The 16006-nt window shown below is 33.6% G+C and overlaps 3 protein-coding genes across 3 annotated transcripts; 2 read left to right on the forward strand and 1 right to left on the reverse strand.

Annotated features, from left to right (window-relative positions):
- Positions 1-2723: 2723 nt before the first annotated feature.
- On the forward strand, positions 2724-3680 carry LOC120258807. Its single transcript, XM_039266242.1, has one exon. It carries the CDS (start codon positions 3262-3264, stop codon positions 3640-3642), a length of 381 nt encoding a protein of 126 aa, XP_039122176.1. The 5' UTR covers positions 2724-3261; the 3' UTR covers positions 3643-3680.
- LOC120258806 (probable WRKY transcription factor 14) lies at positions 3666-5582 on the forward strand. The gene is made up of 3 exons (XM_039266241.1): positions 3666-3801; positions 4189-4329; positions 4506-5582. Exons 1-3 carry the CDS (start codon positions 3719-3721, stop codon positions 5113-5115), a joined length of 834 nt encoding a protein of 277 aa, XP_039122175.1. The 5' UTR covers positions 3666-3718; the 3' UTR covers positions 5116-5582.
- Positions 5583-10175: 4593 nt separating this feature from the next.
- LOC120258848 (ruBisCO large subunit-binding protein subunit beta, chloroplastic-like) lies at positions 10176-15200 on the reverse strand. Its single transcript, XM_039266296.1, is given in 16 exon segments — positions 10176-10447; positions 10549-10672; positions 11250-11342; positions 11440-11532; positions 11621-11725; positions 11822-11893; positions 11996-12073; positions 12169-12338; positions 12419-12653; positions 12753-12995; positions 13127-13222; positions 13312-13449; positions 13669-13794; positions 13897-14052; positions 14054-14155; positions 15193-15200. Coding segments are annotated over 15 exon segments (1872 nt in total). The 5' UTR covers positions 14153-14155; positions 15193-15200; the 3' UTR covers positions 10176-10403.
- Between the last annotated feature and the right edge of the window lie 806 nt (positions 15201-16006).

Here is a 16006-nt window from a genome sequence, read left to right on the forward strand (position 1 = left end):
TTTGATTCTCATCTTCTTTTTTTTTTCATCTTTTCATAAGTAAATGGTCTAAGTCTTCAGAAAAAGGAAAGTCTCCGGATTTTTTTCTACCCTTGGGATTACTGAGTACGTTGCTTTGTGAGATTTCTAAGTACGATGTTTTCTAAGAGATATTATTATAGTCTAAAAGTAATTGAGTAAGCTAGTACTATAATTATTATTATTATTATTTTTTTTTGGTGGTCATCTTTGCTTGATTTGCCTCTGTGGTGTCATTAGCATCACCCATTTTTTAAAATATATTGTGGTTTGTTTTTCTGTTTAACTTATGTTTTTTTGTAAATTTCATTTTATAGATGTGCTCGTTTATTTATTTGTAATTTTCTTGAATTTATCATTGTTTTAGACGTAAACAAGTTGATTTTCATATGCAAGATTATTACGAAATGCTATTTGTTTAGTTTATTAATGAACAAGATATGAGGTAACATGCATGGTAATAGAATATAAAATTTATAGTTTAGTTATATTTTTTGTTATTATTATCTAATAAAATTTTTACTAAGTCAATATAAGTAAAAATTACCAATGCACTGTGCACTTGTTTTTTCTAAAATTATTTCCTTACCCTTTCTTTTAAAAAAACAATAGAATGGAGCCAATATCAAGCTAGTGCACTTTATAAGTGTTTTTAAATGAGATCTTTTACATGATATGAAGTTTCACTAATAAATATTAATCAGAAAGACCATATTTGGTACCACTTGGTTGTCCTGCTAGAAGCCAAAACCACTTAAATGATTTCCTTGTTGCACTCAAACTTCACAAGGTTCCATGAATAAAAAGGCCATAGAGAACCCTATTATATTTTTATATCTAGTTTGATCTCAAACATTGTACCAAAGTCCTTTGGACTCTTCTTTTATGATGAGGTTTTCCACTTAGTTTTCATTTTAATAGTTTAGCTTACAACTTTGAAGCCATATATTATCAAACTCATGCTTAACATATATATATATATATACTTAAAACTTTACTTCTATGAGGCACTAAACCCTAATAAATATGCAACTTCAACAAACTCCTATATATTCTAAGGAACACACCTTCCACAAGGACCTAGAGTCAACTCCATTCTCTCATCATCAATGAGACCCTAATGAATATATTATATTATTATATTATTATATATGTGAAGTGTAAAGCGGTAGGAGCAAGGTGGCAATCCATGTTTGTTTGAATTGGAGTTTTAACTAGGAGGGCAAAAACATTGAATAACCAAATACATACAAGTTTCGCCTAATACATGTATTTTACAATAAACTATAATGATTTATTAATTTAAATCAATATTACCTAATGCTATCTTCTTTGAGAAAACAAGAATAAGTTGAATGAATTAATTCAACTTGTAAATAATATTTCAATATTTCAATCTTCAAACTATCCTCCATTCAAAGTTATATATGATTGTTTAATAGGTTTAATGGAACTTACTCAAGCATAGGTACCTACTATTCTTTTTGAGTCCTCTATCACATCACCCTTCAATCAACTTGTATTGTTTTATACCATGGAGATGGAATGATTCAAGTCAACAATAAAAAAAGAAAGGAAAAAAGAAGGAATTAGGAAGGAAATAAAAAAGAATGCCATAGAAGATGATGACTAGGGTTTAGGGTTCTTATTAATTGATTTTGATGGCCTAATCTAATACATCACCATTAACTTAAAGTATGTTTTCATGTTTCTTTCAAAATATTTATATATTTCTTGCCACCTCAATAAGATGAAGATTTTTTGCAAATAATTATCTTGAAATAGTATAATGAAGCATTATCATCAAAATTTTTAAAGTCAATTTTTTGACAATTTTTTTTTTTTTTACTTTTGTGACATCCAAAAGGGTTTCATTAAATTTTTATAAAAATAAAAATTACGAATAAAGTGAAATCATATCAAAATTAAGATGTAACAACATTATTTTTTACAAAAATTTCAAATAAAAGTGAATAAATTATCTTGGTTTCAATTCAAACATGGGTTTGATTGATGCACACGCTATGTTCATAGAAATATTGACCATATAAAAAAAAAAAAAACATGTATTGGTATCCATGGTCATAGACTTGAATTAATAGTATTGTACATTTTCTTTGGTCTTAATTAGCATATGGCAAACCAATATTTTTAAAATAACCTTCCATTTCTCCTTTTAGTAAATCAATTTCATTTTTAAACAAAAAAATGGATAAATCATGCATGCATTTAAAAGAGATAGAAACTACAAATCAAGTTCGATTTCTCTCCAAATTTTTTATATATTATATTATTATTATTATTTTTAATTATTAGACAACATTACTTTTAGCTTCATATATTACCTCTCTCACATATACAAATTCTACCACAAGAATAAAAACTATGTACAAAAATATATATTTGTACACTTCAGTTACTAACACATGGAGTTAGGAATCAAAGAGAATCTCTCATGACAGTAGTAGCATTCACATTCAAATACAACTCATGTAAAAGAGAATTAATTAACTACTTAATTAATTAACAAGTTAATCTTTTTTTTTTGGTATAATAATAAATAGTTCGCAAACAGTTTCAAAGCCGTGAAATGCGGCTGTTTGCCGCCTTCCCTCTCTCTCTCTCTCTCTCTCTCTCTCTCTCACATATTCTAGAGAGAGAAACACGCTTAATTTTAATTTTAATTTTAATTTTTTTTTAAAGAGAGAGAAAGAAAGATGACATGATTCTAAAATGAAATCCATCACACAAAGCAACAAAAGCAAGAGTTCAAGACCACCTTCATTATAAATCAAAACACAAACAGTTGTATAGATTTGGACTTCTTCATATAACCATCATCCTTCCCAATTCTTTTTACACCATTACCAATCTTCTTCTTCTTCATCTTGTTCTTCTTCTTTTTGTTCTACTTCTTGTTTCTTAGAAACAAGAGCCAAAGCTACCAAAAAAATAAAAAAAAGTCAGCGTCTTTGGTTTCCAATATAAAAATAGATCTTATCTTCACATCTCTATCAAAATTTGTCCTTACAAAACTACTCCTTTGGTTTTTCTTTGTTTAAGGCCAAAACTAGAGCTTTCCTTCAAAATAGAAACTTTGAAGCTTTGAGAAGAAGAAAAAGAGAAGGCTTTAATTTGGTAGCTCGTTCTTTTATATGGTGCAAGTGACCCTACTAGTCTTGTTAATTTAGATCTGTTGAATAATTCTGTTGAGCTTCTTCAATCTTTAATTTTGAGTTAGATATGTGTGATTACTTTTGGAAAAAGATGGAGAATGGTCAAGGAGATCTTGCTGATATAGTTCGAGCAAGCGGTAGAGTTGGAGGGAATGATATCGATCTTTCATCGGTGATGTCTAATGACTGGCAGTTCATTCCTTCAGAACCAGTTAGTTTTTTCCCACTGCCGCCAAGGGATGACCGAAGAGAAGAGGAAGAGGAAGAAGAAGATGTGTTTAGTGATCCTTTTGGGCCTTTTTCTAGAGATCCTTTGCTTCATGAGATCACAGTGTCTTCTTTCTTTGATCATGGTCAAGATCTAAAGAGAGGTTTACAGCAGGAGATCACAAGGAGTACTCCAACTACTACAACAACAACTACAAACTACTACTACTACCACCAATAGTAATACTGGTGCTAGGCCTTGTGATGTTTTCTCTAGGGTTCTTCAGATCTCACCAGGAATTTCTAAGCCTGCTCAGATGATAAGAAGCTCTGGTGGATGTCAGCCGGTGCTCGGTGATATTCAGATCTCATCTCCCCGGACTCCGGGCATCAAGAGAAGGTTTTTAATTTAAATTTTTAGAATCTTATGTTTGAGATTATCAATTTGCATGGTATATAGTTGTTGATTAATATTGTGTTTTGATCATTAGTATTCAGGAAATTAAAAGAATATATGATTAGAACACTGAAATTTAGGCTTTGAGGGACAAAACATGATAAGAAGTTGTTGTTTGATGGGATTGATGCTTAAGGACTTATCATGTTTGAGTTGACAGCCCAAAGAAACAAAGAAAAGTAGATAGATGGATTGTGAGCCATAAAATTAACCTTAACTTTGTGTTTCACCTTTCATTAATTTGTTGGTAAAAGATTAACCTAAGAATAATAAACAGCAAAAGTCAACAGTTTTGATACTAAAAACATGGAATTAAATGATCATATGCAGGAAAAGCCAAGCAAAGAAGGTGGTCTGCATTCCTGCTCCAGCTGCAGCAAACAGCAGAACAAGTGGAGAAGTTGTTCCTTCTGATCTTTGGGCTTGGAGAAAATATGGCCAAAAACCAATCAAAGGTTCTCCTTATCCAAGGTAATATATATCTAGTATCTACACGTACACACTAATATCTCATCAAATTCATCATCTCATTGTTATTATTGTTATTGTTACTTCAAATTTCAAAGACATACAAATTTTCATATATATATATATATAGTGATTGAACATAAAATTTGCACATTCTATATATATATATATATGTATAGGGGGTATTATAGATGTAGTAGTTCGAAAGGATGTTCAGCGAGGAAACAAGTAGAGCGAAGCCGGACCGATCCAAACATGTTGGTTATCACCTACACATCGGAGCATAACCACCCTTGGCCGACGCAGAGGAATGCGCTTGCCGGATCGACACGGTCACAAACGTCGTCGAAGAACGTTACTTCTTCATCAACTCAAAAGAACAACCACAAACAAGTAGTAAATTTGAAGGAAGAACCAAAGGACACAACAAGCTCAAGCAGTACTCCATTAGTGAAAGAAGAAGGTGGAGAGTTTGTAGACAAAGCAATGGATGCATCTGATCATGATCAAGATCGTCTTGATCAAATGTTTGTTGGGAGTTACAAACCATTGATACCAGAATGCAACCATCCTGATGATTTCTTTGCTGATTTAGCTGAGTTGGATCCTGATCCAATGAGCCTGATATTCTCAAAAGGAATTGATGATGTTGATGTTGAACAGGATCAGAGGGAGAGAAACAACAACAACAACAACAACAACAACAACAACAACAAGAGCATTGATCCTTTCAACATCTTTGATTGGGGAGTCATGAACTCATTCGGAGAGTCAAAGAGAGGTTTATAACAAGACCTTGTTACAGTATATGTTCAAGGTCTGAATATAAACCATTTCTTATAATATCTCTTGAATTTAGAGACACAGTTGTTTTTGTCCCCTTTTTTTTTCTCTTCTTTATCTTGTTATTTAACAGAACCTTATAAAGATTAGAGGAGAACATTAATCAAAAGAAGAAGAAGAAGAAGAAAGGGTTGTTTGTAGTTGAAGGAGAGAGAGAGAGAGAGAGCTGTAAACTTGGAATATTGGAGGATGGGACAGAAAGCTGAGGAACAGAAGCTTTCAACAGTTAAGAACAAGTACATGTCTGAGATGTGATTGAAAAAACCTCACAAAGAAGTTGATAGTGTTGTAGTTGTTGGTGTTCATACAGGGATGAGCTTTTCCTTTTTCACTCCACTTCTCTGCTACTTGCTTGGGATGACAAGAGTGGTCATACAAAAAGAAAAGAGTAGCTTGACTTTTTCTTTCTCTCATGGATTCCTTTGAAAGTTTGAGCAAAGCCTAACTTCAGTTGAGACAGTGAGAGAGAGAACACAATTAATGATCAATTGATCATCATATATCAATATATATAAGAGTATTGGGATAAAGAAAAGATAAACTATATATATATATATATATATTAGGGTTTAAGTCTTCTGTTCCTCATCTTTCTATTTCTTATTCATCTACTCCACCAACTTCTCACAGTTGGAGGCCCCTCCCTTTGGAAGTCAAGTCTGTAAGCTATAAAATTAAACTCCTCATTGTATTTTTATATATATTTTGAGAGATTAATGCATTTGAATAAATACTTAATTTGTGTAATTAACATGGTTCAACCATGCAGGCTAACCATAAAACCATGTAAAATTATGAGTTGAATAGATAGGGATGGGCACTATAGGAAGGTGGCCATTATTAAGCATTTGTCATTTTATGCTTGTGTGTGTGTGTGTGTGTAGACGTGCGTGCATGCATGCATGCACGTAGAATCAAGCAAATCTCCTGACTGATTATCTATTTTTTTAAAAATATATATATTGATAAATGGGGCCATTTTTAATGTATATGGAGTTCAAGTTTGATATTAATTAGTGTAGAAAATTTATTAGTTTGAAGTCTCATCTTGCTAGCTAGTCTTATATGATTAATTCTGTACTGTTTAACCAAGCTTAAGAATAATTAGGAATTAAGTATAAGGATTTGGTATATATATACTCCTCTTAGTACCTAGCTAATATTATCTTATTCTACTTAGACATTAATATTATCCGGGGGTTTATAGTTTATTCAAATTATTTTTTAGTTAAAATCAGTCAATCATAAAATATGAGTGAAAGAAATTTTATCAATGTCAACCAATTGCATCATCTTTTTCCACTATATATGTATATAGGTATTGATGAACAATATTTGTGTTGACTTTTTTATATTGTGATGTGATATATTTTGATGAGATAAATTCCCATCCTTCAAATGACCCTCCCTCTTCTGTCCTAATCTTACTTATAATAGCAAGTCAATCACTAATCAAAAGTTATATATATATATATATATATGTTTGCAATATATATTACCAAGTTGAAATTCAAAGGTTTAATTAATACCACATGAATATATGCCTGGTTTGCCATAAAGTAGCATTTGTGATTTCTCCCCCACTTTGATGATTTCCTCCATTATTCTCCAATTTGACATATTGATGTGTTGTTTTGTGGGAGAAACTGTGGCCATTATAATATTTTCATGAGATTGAAATGAATGCGTGATGAATGAATAAAATATTTTTATCTATTTACATCAAACATAGATTTGAGACCATTAAAATTTTCAGAAACCTTTGATGAAAAGACAGCATGATTCTTACCTCAAATCACCAATCATTCATGAAAGAAATCAAATTAATTTAATTCTTTAACATGATAGTTGAGTTGAAAGGTTGGAAGAAATTCAATGGTTCAAAGCAACAAAGTTTAATTAGATCCTCATGAATATTTAGTGAAGAATATTGTTCACTAATTCTAAGTAGATAATCTATGTTTAATATATATATTTGTTGATGGGATAGTTGATTAATATATATATATATATATACATATATTTTTTTGCTCAAAATATATGTGTATATATATACATATAATATTATTATTAAGTCAAATAACAGCTAATCAGTGACCATTGGGAGCATGCTAAGTGACAAAGTACAATACCAAACTTAATGATATTATTAGTCTAATGAGAGGGGTAGGTTAGGCTCAACTTAAACGTGGTCATGACTGGATGATGACGAATGTGTGCGTTCAGACTGCCTTTATGAATCCTGCTCTTTAAAAAATTTCTCACTCCTTTTATTGTTATTTATTTGGGATTTATGGTTTTTAATCCACCTGGGATCAAGATGTCAGAGACTCACAGATCATGCCGAACCATTGGCCTAGACTACCCGGCTCCATATGGGCCTCGCCCGCGCAGCCCATAAATTGGGCCGCAAGTATTTCACAACCGACAGACCAACCGACAGACCAAACTCTTGAAATGATAAATATTGCATATTATATATATGTGTGTGTGTGTGCGCGCGCGTCAATTCATCTTCTACAAATGTTATAGGATACGGGACGTAGGGGTGGACATGGGCCGGGCGACCCATGGCCCTGAGCCCAGCTTCAAAAAAATCTGAGCAGGGTTTAGAAAGTTGGCTAGCGGGTTGAGATCGAAATGTTTCGTGAGATTGAATTTCGAGGTTTGGGTCGGATGAATTTTAACCCGACCCGACCCGGCTCGACCCGAATAAATAAATAATATATATAATACATTATTTATAATATATATATATAATTATATATATATATATATATAATAGTAATAGGCTTGAGTAGGCAACTTTTTAGCCTTTGATTTTAGATTTTTTTAATATAAAAAATATATTGGAATCTGTGCATGCAAGCTTTCATCTAATTGTGTCTTTGTTTTTTTCGTTTGAGGGCTCAGGGATGACATATGACATTCAAATAATGAAAAAAAGTGTTTGTTTTTATTTCTACTTCCATTATCAAGCTTCTCTCCTCCATCAAGCTTTTCTCCTCTTGCTTTAACCAACCGCCATGCTCTTTCATTTTTGCAGTCATCCATTTCATATCCGGTGAAGATTTGGCCATCCAGGTAATATATTCTTAGACTTTTTTTTTCTTCTTTTTGATGTGTAGTGTGTACTAGTATTTTTGCCTCTTTTTAATCAAGTCACTTTTTATATGAATGTGCAGGCATTCTTCTTTTTGGAATCTTGAATTCACACTTCATGAGCTTTCTCTAGGTTCCATGATCAAGCTTTTTCTCCTACTTTAAGCAATCATTGTGCTCATTTTGATTTTTTCACTTCATCCATTTCATCTCAAGGTAAGGTCTAACCATCCAAGTAATAAATTCACTCTTATACTTCAGCTTTTAGATTTTTATTTATAAATTAATTTTTATTACACCACATGAATTTTTCTATTGATTTTTAATTTTGTTTGTTAATATTCAATAGATATGGAAAGTCAATCAAGTACACCAATTAATCTTGGTGATGAAAATGTTGAGCTCGAATCAAAGCGTGGTAGATCGGATGTGTGGGAGCATTTTGACAAATTACCACCAATTGATGCAAATTCACAAAGAGCTCAATGCAAATATTGTAAGAAGGCATATGAGGAGGCATTTGAGGAACATCGCATTTGAGGAGGCATTTGAGGAGGAACATCGCATTCGAGATTGGTTGCGAGCATCCTTTGAACCAAGTAAGTTCATTATGTTTTAAGAAGTTATGTTAGTATGTTTTAACTAAATATTTTAAAATATTGAATTATGGTTGTAATTAATAATTTAAAGGAAAATCTGATGGGGTGGTTGGTGTTGAAGAAAATGATTTATCTTCAAGTTCAGATTCTATGGATGACTTTTCAACATAGGGTATTTTTCTTTTAAATATTTTTAAATTTTAGGCTACTTTTTATATATGTTTATATTAACATTTTTTGTTTAATGGTGTTTTTGCATAGGTTATTATCTTCTTTAATCTATTTGATGGGGATCAAGAATTAATTCTTTTGGTGATTTTTAATTATGTAATATTTGCTTCTTATGGGACAATTGTTGAACTATTGTACTACTTATGTAATATTTGCTTCTTATAAACTCTTGTAGAACCATTGTACTACTTATGTAATATTCTACTACTTATGAAACTCGTTTTGAATCATTGTACTACTTATGTAATATTTGCTACTTATGAAACTCATGTTGAACCCTTGTACTACTTATTAATATTTGTTTTTTATGAATGGTATATTTGTACTTGATGTAATATTTGTTGATAATATTACTACTTATTTATATAGAATTTATTTCGAACCATTTATAATACTTCATGTTGTATTTTTAATTGTTTGAAAAATTTTTAGGGGTTGTAGTAGTAGCTTTTATTTAGTTATTTCAATTATTTCATAAAAACATTATTTATTTTTTAGGGTTGGGCTGAGCTGGCGCATAACGATAATCAAATGGGTCGGGTTTCGGGACCAAGACACTGATTTCTGAACATGGCCCTAGCCCCAGATCTGAATATATGATTTGTATTTTCTAGCAACGTGGGACTCGACCCAGCTGACCTACGTCCACCCCCGGGACGTGGTCTCTGTAAATGTATTTTTAAAATATTATATTTTTTTTTCAAGTGCATGATTATTTTAAAATATATCTTAAATGTTTCTTATTTCTTATTTAATTATTTTTTTAATCTCTGATTTTCTTTTTCTAGATTTTTTAGTTTTAAAATAGAAGTTAAAAACTAAATGGGCCGCCTGAGTGCGCACGCGTAGTTGTACCAGCCCGGCTCGTCTCGGGCCATCTGACATCTTGACCCCCTGGCAGACTTAGAAATTCTAACACAAGGATTTCACATTCTATCAGTTTCTTTTCACCATTTCCACACAAAAGCATGCATATTTCAACCGCTGAAGATCAACTAGACATGATGCACTTCACCACCACACCAAAAATAAAAAAAGAAAAAAAGAAGAAAGAAGCAGCTTATGATGCACAGCTTTGAAGAAGGTGCACTGGAACCCAATTGGGTTTGTACTGACATTCATTTGGCCTTTCAAATCCACAATCACAAAAAAGCTGCTCAAAAAGTGCAACATTAAACATATCATTCCATTTCATGCCGCGAGAGTTGTACTACCAATCTAAACTCATCTCATGAACTAGCAAATGCTTGATACAATAATTACCAATGTGATTTACACATTGGGCAACAACACTGTTATGCATCAACTAGTAACTCCATCAAATGAGTTCATCAGTATCCCGTATCCTATCAAAACAACAGAAATAAATAAATAAATAAATAAAGGGTTAGATTGTTCTCACTAAATCGTTAACTTTCAAATATGACAATATAAATTAGGATAATACCTGAGTTGTCCATTGGATTGGTAGCAGGTACAGGTTCAGGCTCCTTGATTTCAACCACCACCACATCAGAAGTGAGGAAAGTTTTTGCAACTGATGCAGCATGCTCCAAGCAGCACCTTACCACCTGGTTTTGACCATAGAAACAAAAATTGATCACAAAGCATGCAAACATATTTTGTTTATCACTGAACAATTCCAAAGAACTAAAAACCTTGTAGTAGTGGGGCATATACATACTTCTACTTAGTTTCTGAACAGTATACAGCATCATCAAAAGAAGTAATGAATTGTGCCATATAAAAGTTTAGTATTATCAGCAATATATGGAATGAATTTGTGTTAGTAGGTGATGTCACCAAAATAGTTAACATAAATCCGGACAAATAAGTCCAGCTATTCAAATCAATACTATGATATAAAAGAAGCTTGTCAGGAAAGAACTGCAAGGCAAGGCCGAAAGAGAAACGATTTCTAACAAGACAATAAATGTGACTTTAGTTCACATCAGAATCTCTATAACAAACTACTTCTCTAATGCGCTGGTTTTGCCTGAAAACTTTATCAGAAAAAAAGATTATTTAGTAGAACCAGGTGGGCCAAGCAGAGGCCAGCCCTGATACTAGATTTCATATCTTGAAGAGGGAAAAAAAAGTGCAGGAAAAGATATTGGTGCAATGAACTGTAAATGAAAAGATACAGACCTTGGTTGGATCAATGATTCCAGCAGCCATCAAGTCTTCATAGTTTCCAGTTGCAGCATTGTAACCAAACTTTGGGTTGTCACTAGAAAGCACCTAGAACAATGACCAAACCACCAACAAGCTCAGTCACATTTAATAGAGCAGGCATATCAGAACACACTCGAAAAAAATTGCATTGCCAAGTCCACACCTTCTCAGTAACCACACTTCCGTTGACTCCAGCATTTTTGGCAATTAATTTCAAAGGGTAACTCAAAGCCCTCTTAACAATGTCAGCGCCAACCTGTGGTTCTCAATAGATAAAAGACATACAGTATCACGACCAGCACAAAATGAGCAGCAGCGAAAGAGAAGTGCAACCAGTGACAAACCTTTTGCTCATCGTTCTCAAGATTGTCTCTGATGGCATCAACTTTGGCAGCAAGCCTCAAAAGGGTGCAACCACCACCAACAACAATTCCTTCCTCAACCGCAGCCTGAACTCAGATGCATTAAGTCAATAACTGTCTAGCAAAAGAACATGAATCCAAACAAACACAAATACATATGAATGCCCTAATTAAATCATATACCTTCGTAGCATTTAGAGCATCTTCTACTCTTAATTTCTTCTCTTTTAGTTCTGTTTCTGTTTGTGCTCCAACCTACACATCAGCAAGCATGAAATGATGTGGCCTAGAAACTTGGAACTTAAAAAACATCAAGGGAAAAGAAATCTGCACATATGTGGAAAGTTATCTGCTGACCTGAATGACAGCCACACCACCAGAGAGCTTCGCTATCCTCTCATTAAGTTTCTCTTTTTCATATTCCTGTTCTGCAGCCTGAAAAACAACATGCACATAGTTTAGAAATATTTAAAAATTTCATAGAAAAACAGAGCACCTGCATAAAATAAATGGCTAAGTCAAAGTAGTACCTCAATCAAGTTTCGGATCTGTGCAACACGTTTGGTTACTTCCTCCTGAGTGCTACCATCACCAACAATGGTGGTAGAATCTTTTGTTAATACAACCTTCGCAGCAGTACCAAGAACCTCTTTGTCAGCTTTATCCAATGACAACCCAACCTCATCTCTGATCACAGTCCCTGCACAGATAGACAGACTCTCAGCATGATTACCAACAGAACAAAAATAAAACTACAGAGGACACAGAATAAGATTCAACCTCCAGTCAGGATAGCAATGTCATCAAGATATTGGCTTTTTCTCTCTCCAAAGCCAGGGGCTTTAAGTGCTGCTATCTTCAAAGCCCCTCTGAGCTTGTTCACAACCAGGGTAGCAAGAGCTTCCTGCTCGATATCTTCAGCAATGATCACAACAGGATATCCCCCTCGAATAGCATCTTCCAAGACACTAATAAGATCTCTTGCATTTGTTATTTTTTTGTCAACAAGAAGCAGCTGAGAAATGCAACGGTTTTAAAACAAGATTTTAGTATAGATAATGAAAGAATCAACCAACCAAAATTCATAATAACATCCAAAGAGTGCTAAACAAACCTTGCAGTTTTCATACTCAACTGACATTTTCTCGCTGTCTGTCACAAAGTAGGGAGAAATATAGCCACGATCAAATTGCATTCCTTCAACTACATATAAACTATTCTCCGCACTCTTCCCCTCTTCGAGTGTCACAACCCCTTTCCTCCCAACCTTGCTCATAGCTTCGGCTATCATGTTTCCTATTTCATCGTTGTTTCCAGCACTAACTGCGGCTACATCCGCAAGTTCACTGTCTTCAACCTGAAAAGTCACCATGGGAAGCCAGTAAATGCTGTTTCAAATACAAGACTACTCAAAAGACAAATGTGGATGGTTGTCAATTACAAACACTAAGTGTCATCATTCATTGTTCATCTCTTGATCCCACATACCTCTTTTGACATATTCTTGAGCTCAGCCACAAGAGCTTTGGCTGTTTTCTCAATACCTCGAGTAATCTGGACAGGATTGGCACCTGCTGCAACCACCTATACAGATCACAAAGTCACAAACATCAGAACAAGATTTGCAGGAATGCTCAAATATTATGACAGAAATAAATGCATCATACACTAACCTTCACGCCTTCAGCAATCAGACCTTGAGCAAGAACAACAGAAGTGGTGGTCCCATCTCCCGCTAAGTCATTGGTTTTTGCAGCAGCTTGTCTTACTAGCTTAGCACCAATGTTCTCAACAGGATTCTCTAATTCAACCTAATAAAGATTAAGAGCATTTTTAACAAAAGCTTCAATAAGATAATTTACTTTAGAAGTAACAGAAAATTGGAACCTGATAACAGAAATCATCAATGCAAAATAACTAGATATCAAGGCTGACAACCAAAGCAATTTGCGTAGCTCAAGATTATGTAAAAATTTAAAAAATCTCAAATAAATATTGCCCAAAAAAACAAGCCCAGGAAGGGTCAATACCTCCTTTGCCACTGTAACACCATCATTGACAATTTTTGGTGATCCATACTTGCTTTCCAAAACAACATTCCTTCCCTTCGGACCAAGAGTAACCCCAACAAGATCTGCAAGCTTATTGACTCCAGTCTGTAGCACCAAGAGGAAAGGAGGGTCAGAAACAACAGACAACATAAAATAATTCATCAAATAAATAATGAGAAAATGGAAAGAATTCCTCAAGGCACTTACCTGAAGCTTCTTCATGGCTGATCCATCCTTGTTGAAATACAACTCTTTAGCCATTGCACTGATTTTAACGTTGCATCTCTTTTGCAGATGCACATTCTGCCTTCTGCCACTAAAAGAACTAGAAGCAATAGAGGACAAAGAAGAAAACCGGGAGAAACTTCACAGTAGAAGATGAGGGCTTCCTCTCTGCTGGATTACTGCCAGGGGCAGCAGCCAAAGGACCAGCAGTTGACATGGCACTGAAGGTTGCTGCCATTGGCTGGTGAATAGAAATAGAGGTTAGACCATCAATCTTCAAGAATTCATTTATACCATCAATCTTTAAGAATTCATTTATGACTAGCAGAATCAGATTTTCTTTTTTATTCCAAAAAGTAAAAGACATCAAATTTTCTTTGCAGACAAACGGTGGAAAAAAGGACCATATTCACAAAGAAAAAGGCCGCTGTCCACTCCATGCTAAACAAAGGAGAAAAAGAGATAAAAGAAAAAGGTCAAAAGTAAAAGGATGTTGCTAGTAAAAAATCTGAAGATTTCTCCAAGAAGAGAGATGACTGCTCATATACAACCCTGCAGAAGCACTCTCAGACACCACAATATCCTTGATAAGAGTTTTAGCTTTTGCACCATTAGAATGTTCTAGAGTATTCCCAATAAATGTCACATCTCAAGCTAGGACAACCAATGGATTTATATCTGTCAATATTTCACAGCTACTTTATGTAAAATTGGCAACTAGTAATACCAGATATTTAGCACTGGACAGCGCATCAGCTTCAAATTCCACCTACCACAAAATGTATAATTTTGAACATGCCTAAAGATAATACTACAAAGAGCTCAACGAGTTCATATATAACAATTAATGATTAAGGTCACTAGACAGACCTAGGAATATAAGAACACTCATTCAAACAGATAATTTTCGCAGACATCCTAAATCCATCATTAAGAAAGTATGCACAATCGACTCGGAACCAAAAAAATTTTGCATGCAAAACTCCACCTTTAGACGCAACGGCTCCCCAAGACTCCAACTTGAGATAAATAAATCAAATTCTTACACTCTAATACCAATCTTTCACAACAAAGAAAACCTAATGGGAAAAAATTATAGTTGATCATTAAACCAATGACTTCAGAGAGGATCCAAGAACCAAACTTCTTAAAAATAAATAAAAGTTGGAAGATAACCATTAAAAAAAACAACTCAATGACCGTCTTTAAAAAAAAAAAAGCATGAAAAGTAACACAAGAAAACAAATCGTGCATTCGTAGAAAACGAGAGATTCTCACCTCAAAAATAATCCGAACAGCTAGGGTTCCGGAAGTGGTGAAGAGGATAAGGTTTGAGATGCAAACGATTGAAAAGCTCCGGCGAATGGCAAAGGGATTAGGGGAAGGAGGGGTTTGGATGAGGTTTTATAGAAAGAGAGAGAGAAGAGTAGGGATTTTCAGTTCAAGATCTTGCACTCTTGAATGTTCGGAAGGATCTCAACCGTTGGATGCCGAAAATGTCCGTTTCTTAGCGGAACACTCTAGAAGGCCCGGGGAGGAGAAAACAGTGCGGATCCCTAGGCAAAATTAGACCGTTCGATGATTTACACACACGGATCCCAAGGAACCCCTGGACGAACTGATTTTGATCGTGCAATTGGCCCAGCCCATAAATAAGCTCATAAATTAAAGATAAAAGTTCATGAATAAAAAAATTTAAAAATTTGGATTATATAAAAATATACTCCTTTTCATTTTGTTTTATGAAATAAATTTCTTTTTTATCTATCATAAACTCATATTTTTTTTTATATATCATTTTTTAACATCAAAAAATATTTATTTTTTTTTCAAAATTATTCTAATATTCTATTCAATTTTTTTAAAAATTTAATATGAGAAAAAAAATGTGAATATATAAATTAGAGATAATTTTAAAAAAATAACTAATTTTTTATTAAATTATGTGAAATAACCAATTTTTTTTATATGTGAAATTTGGTTATTTACGACGGATAAAATAGAACGGAGGGAGTAACTATTTTGCTTTCATGTCTAAATAATGCAAATATATTTCTTTAAATCTTAAAAATCTGGGAGGAGGGGGGGACAA

The sequence above is a fragment of the Dioscorea cayenensis genome, chromosome 4, assembly GCF_009730915.1.
Source record: "Dioscorea cayenensis subsp. rotundata cultivar TDr96_F1 chromosome 4, TDr96_F1_v2_PseudoChromosome.rev07_lg8_w22 25.fasta, whole genome shotgun sequence".
Taxonomy (NCBI): Eukaryota; Viridiplantae; Streptophyta; class Magnoliopsida; order Dioscoreales; family Dioscoreaceae; genus Dioscorea; species Dioscorea cayenensis.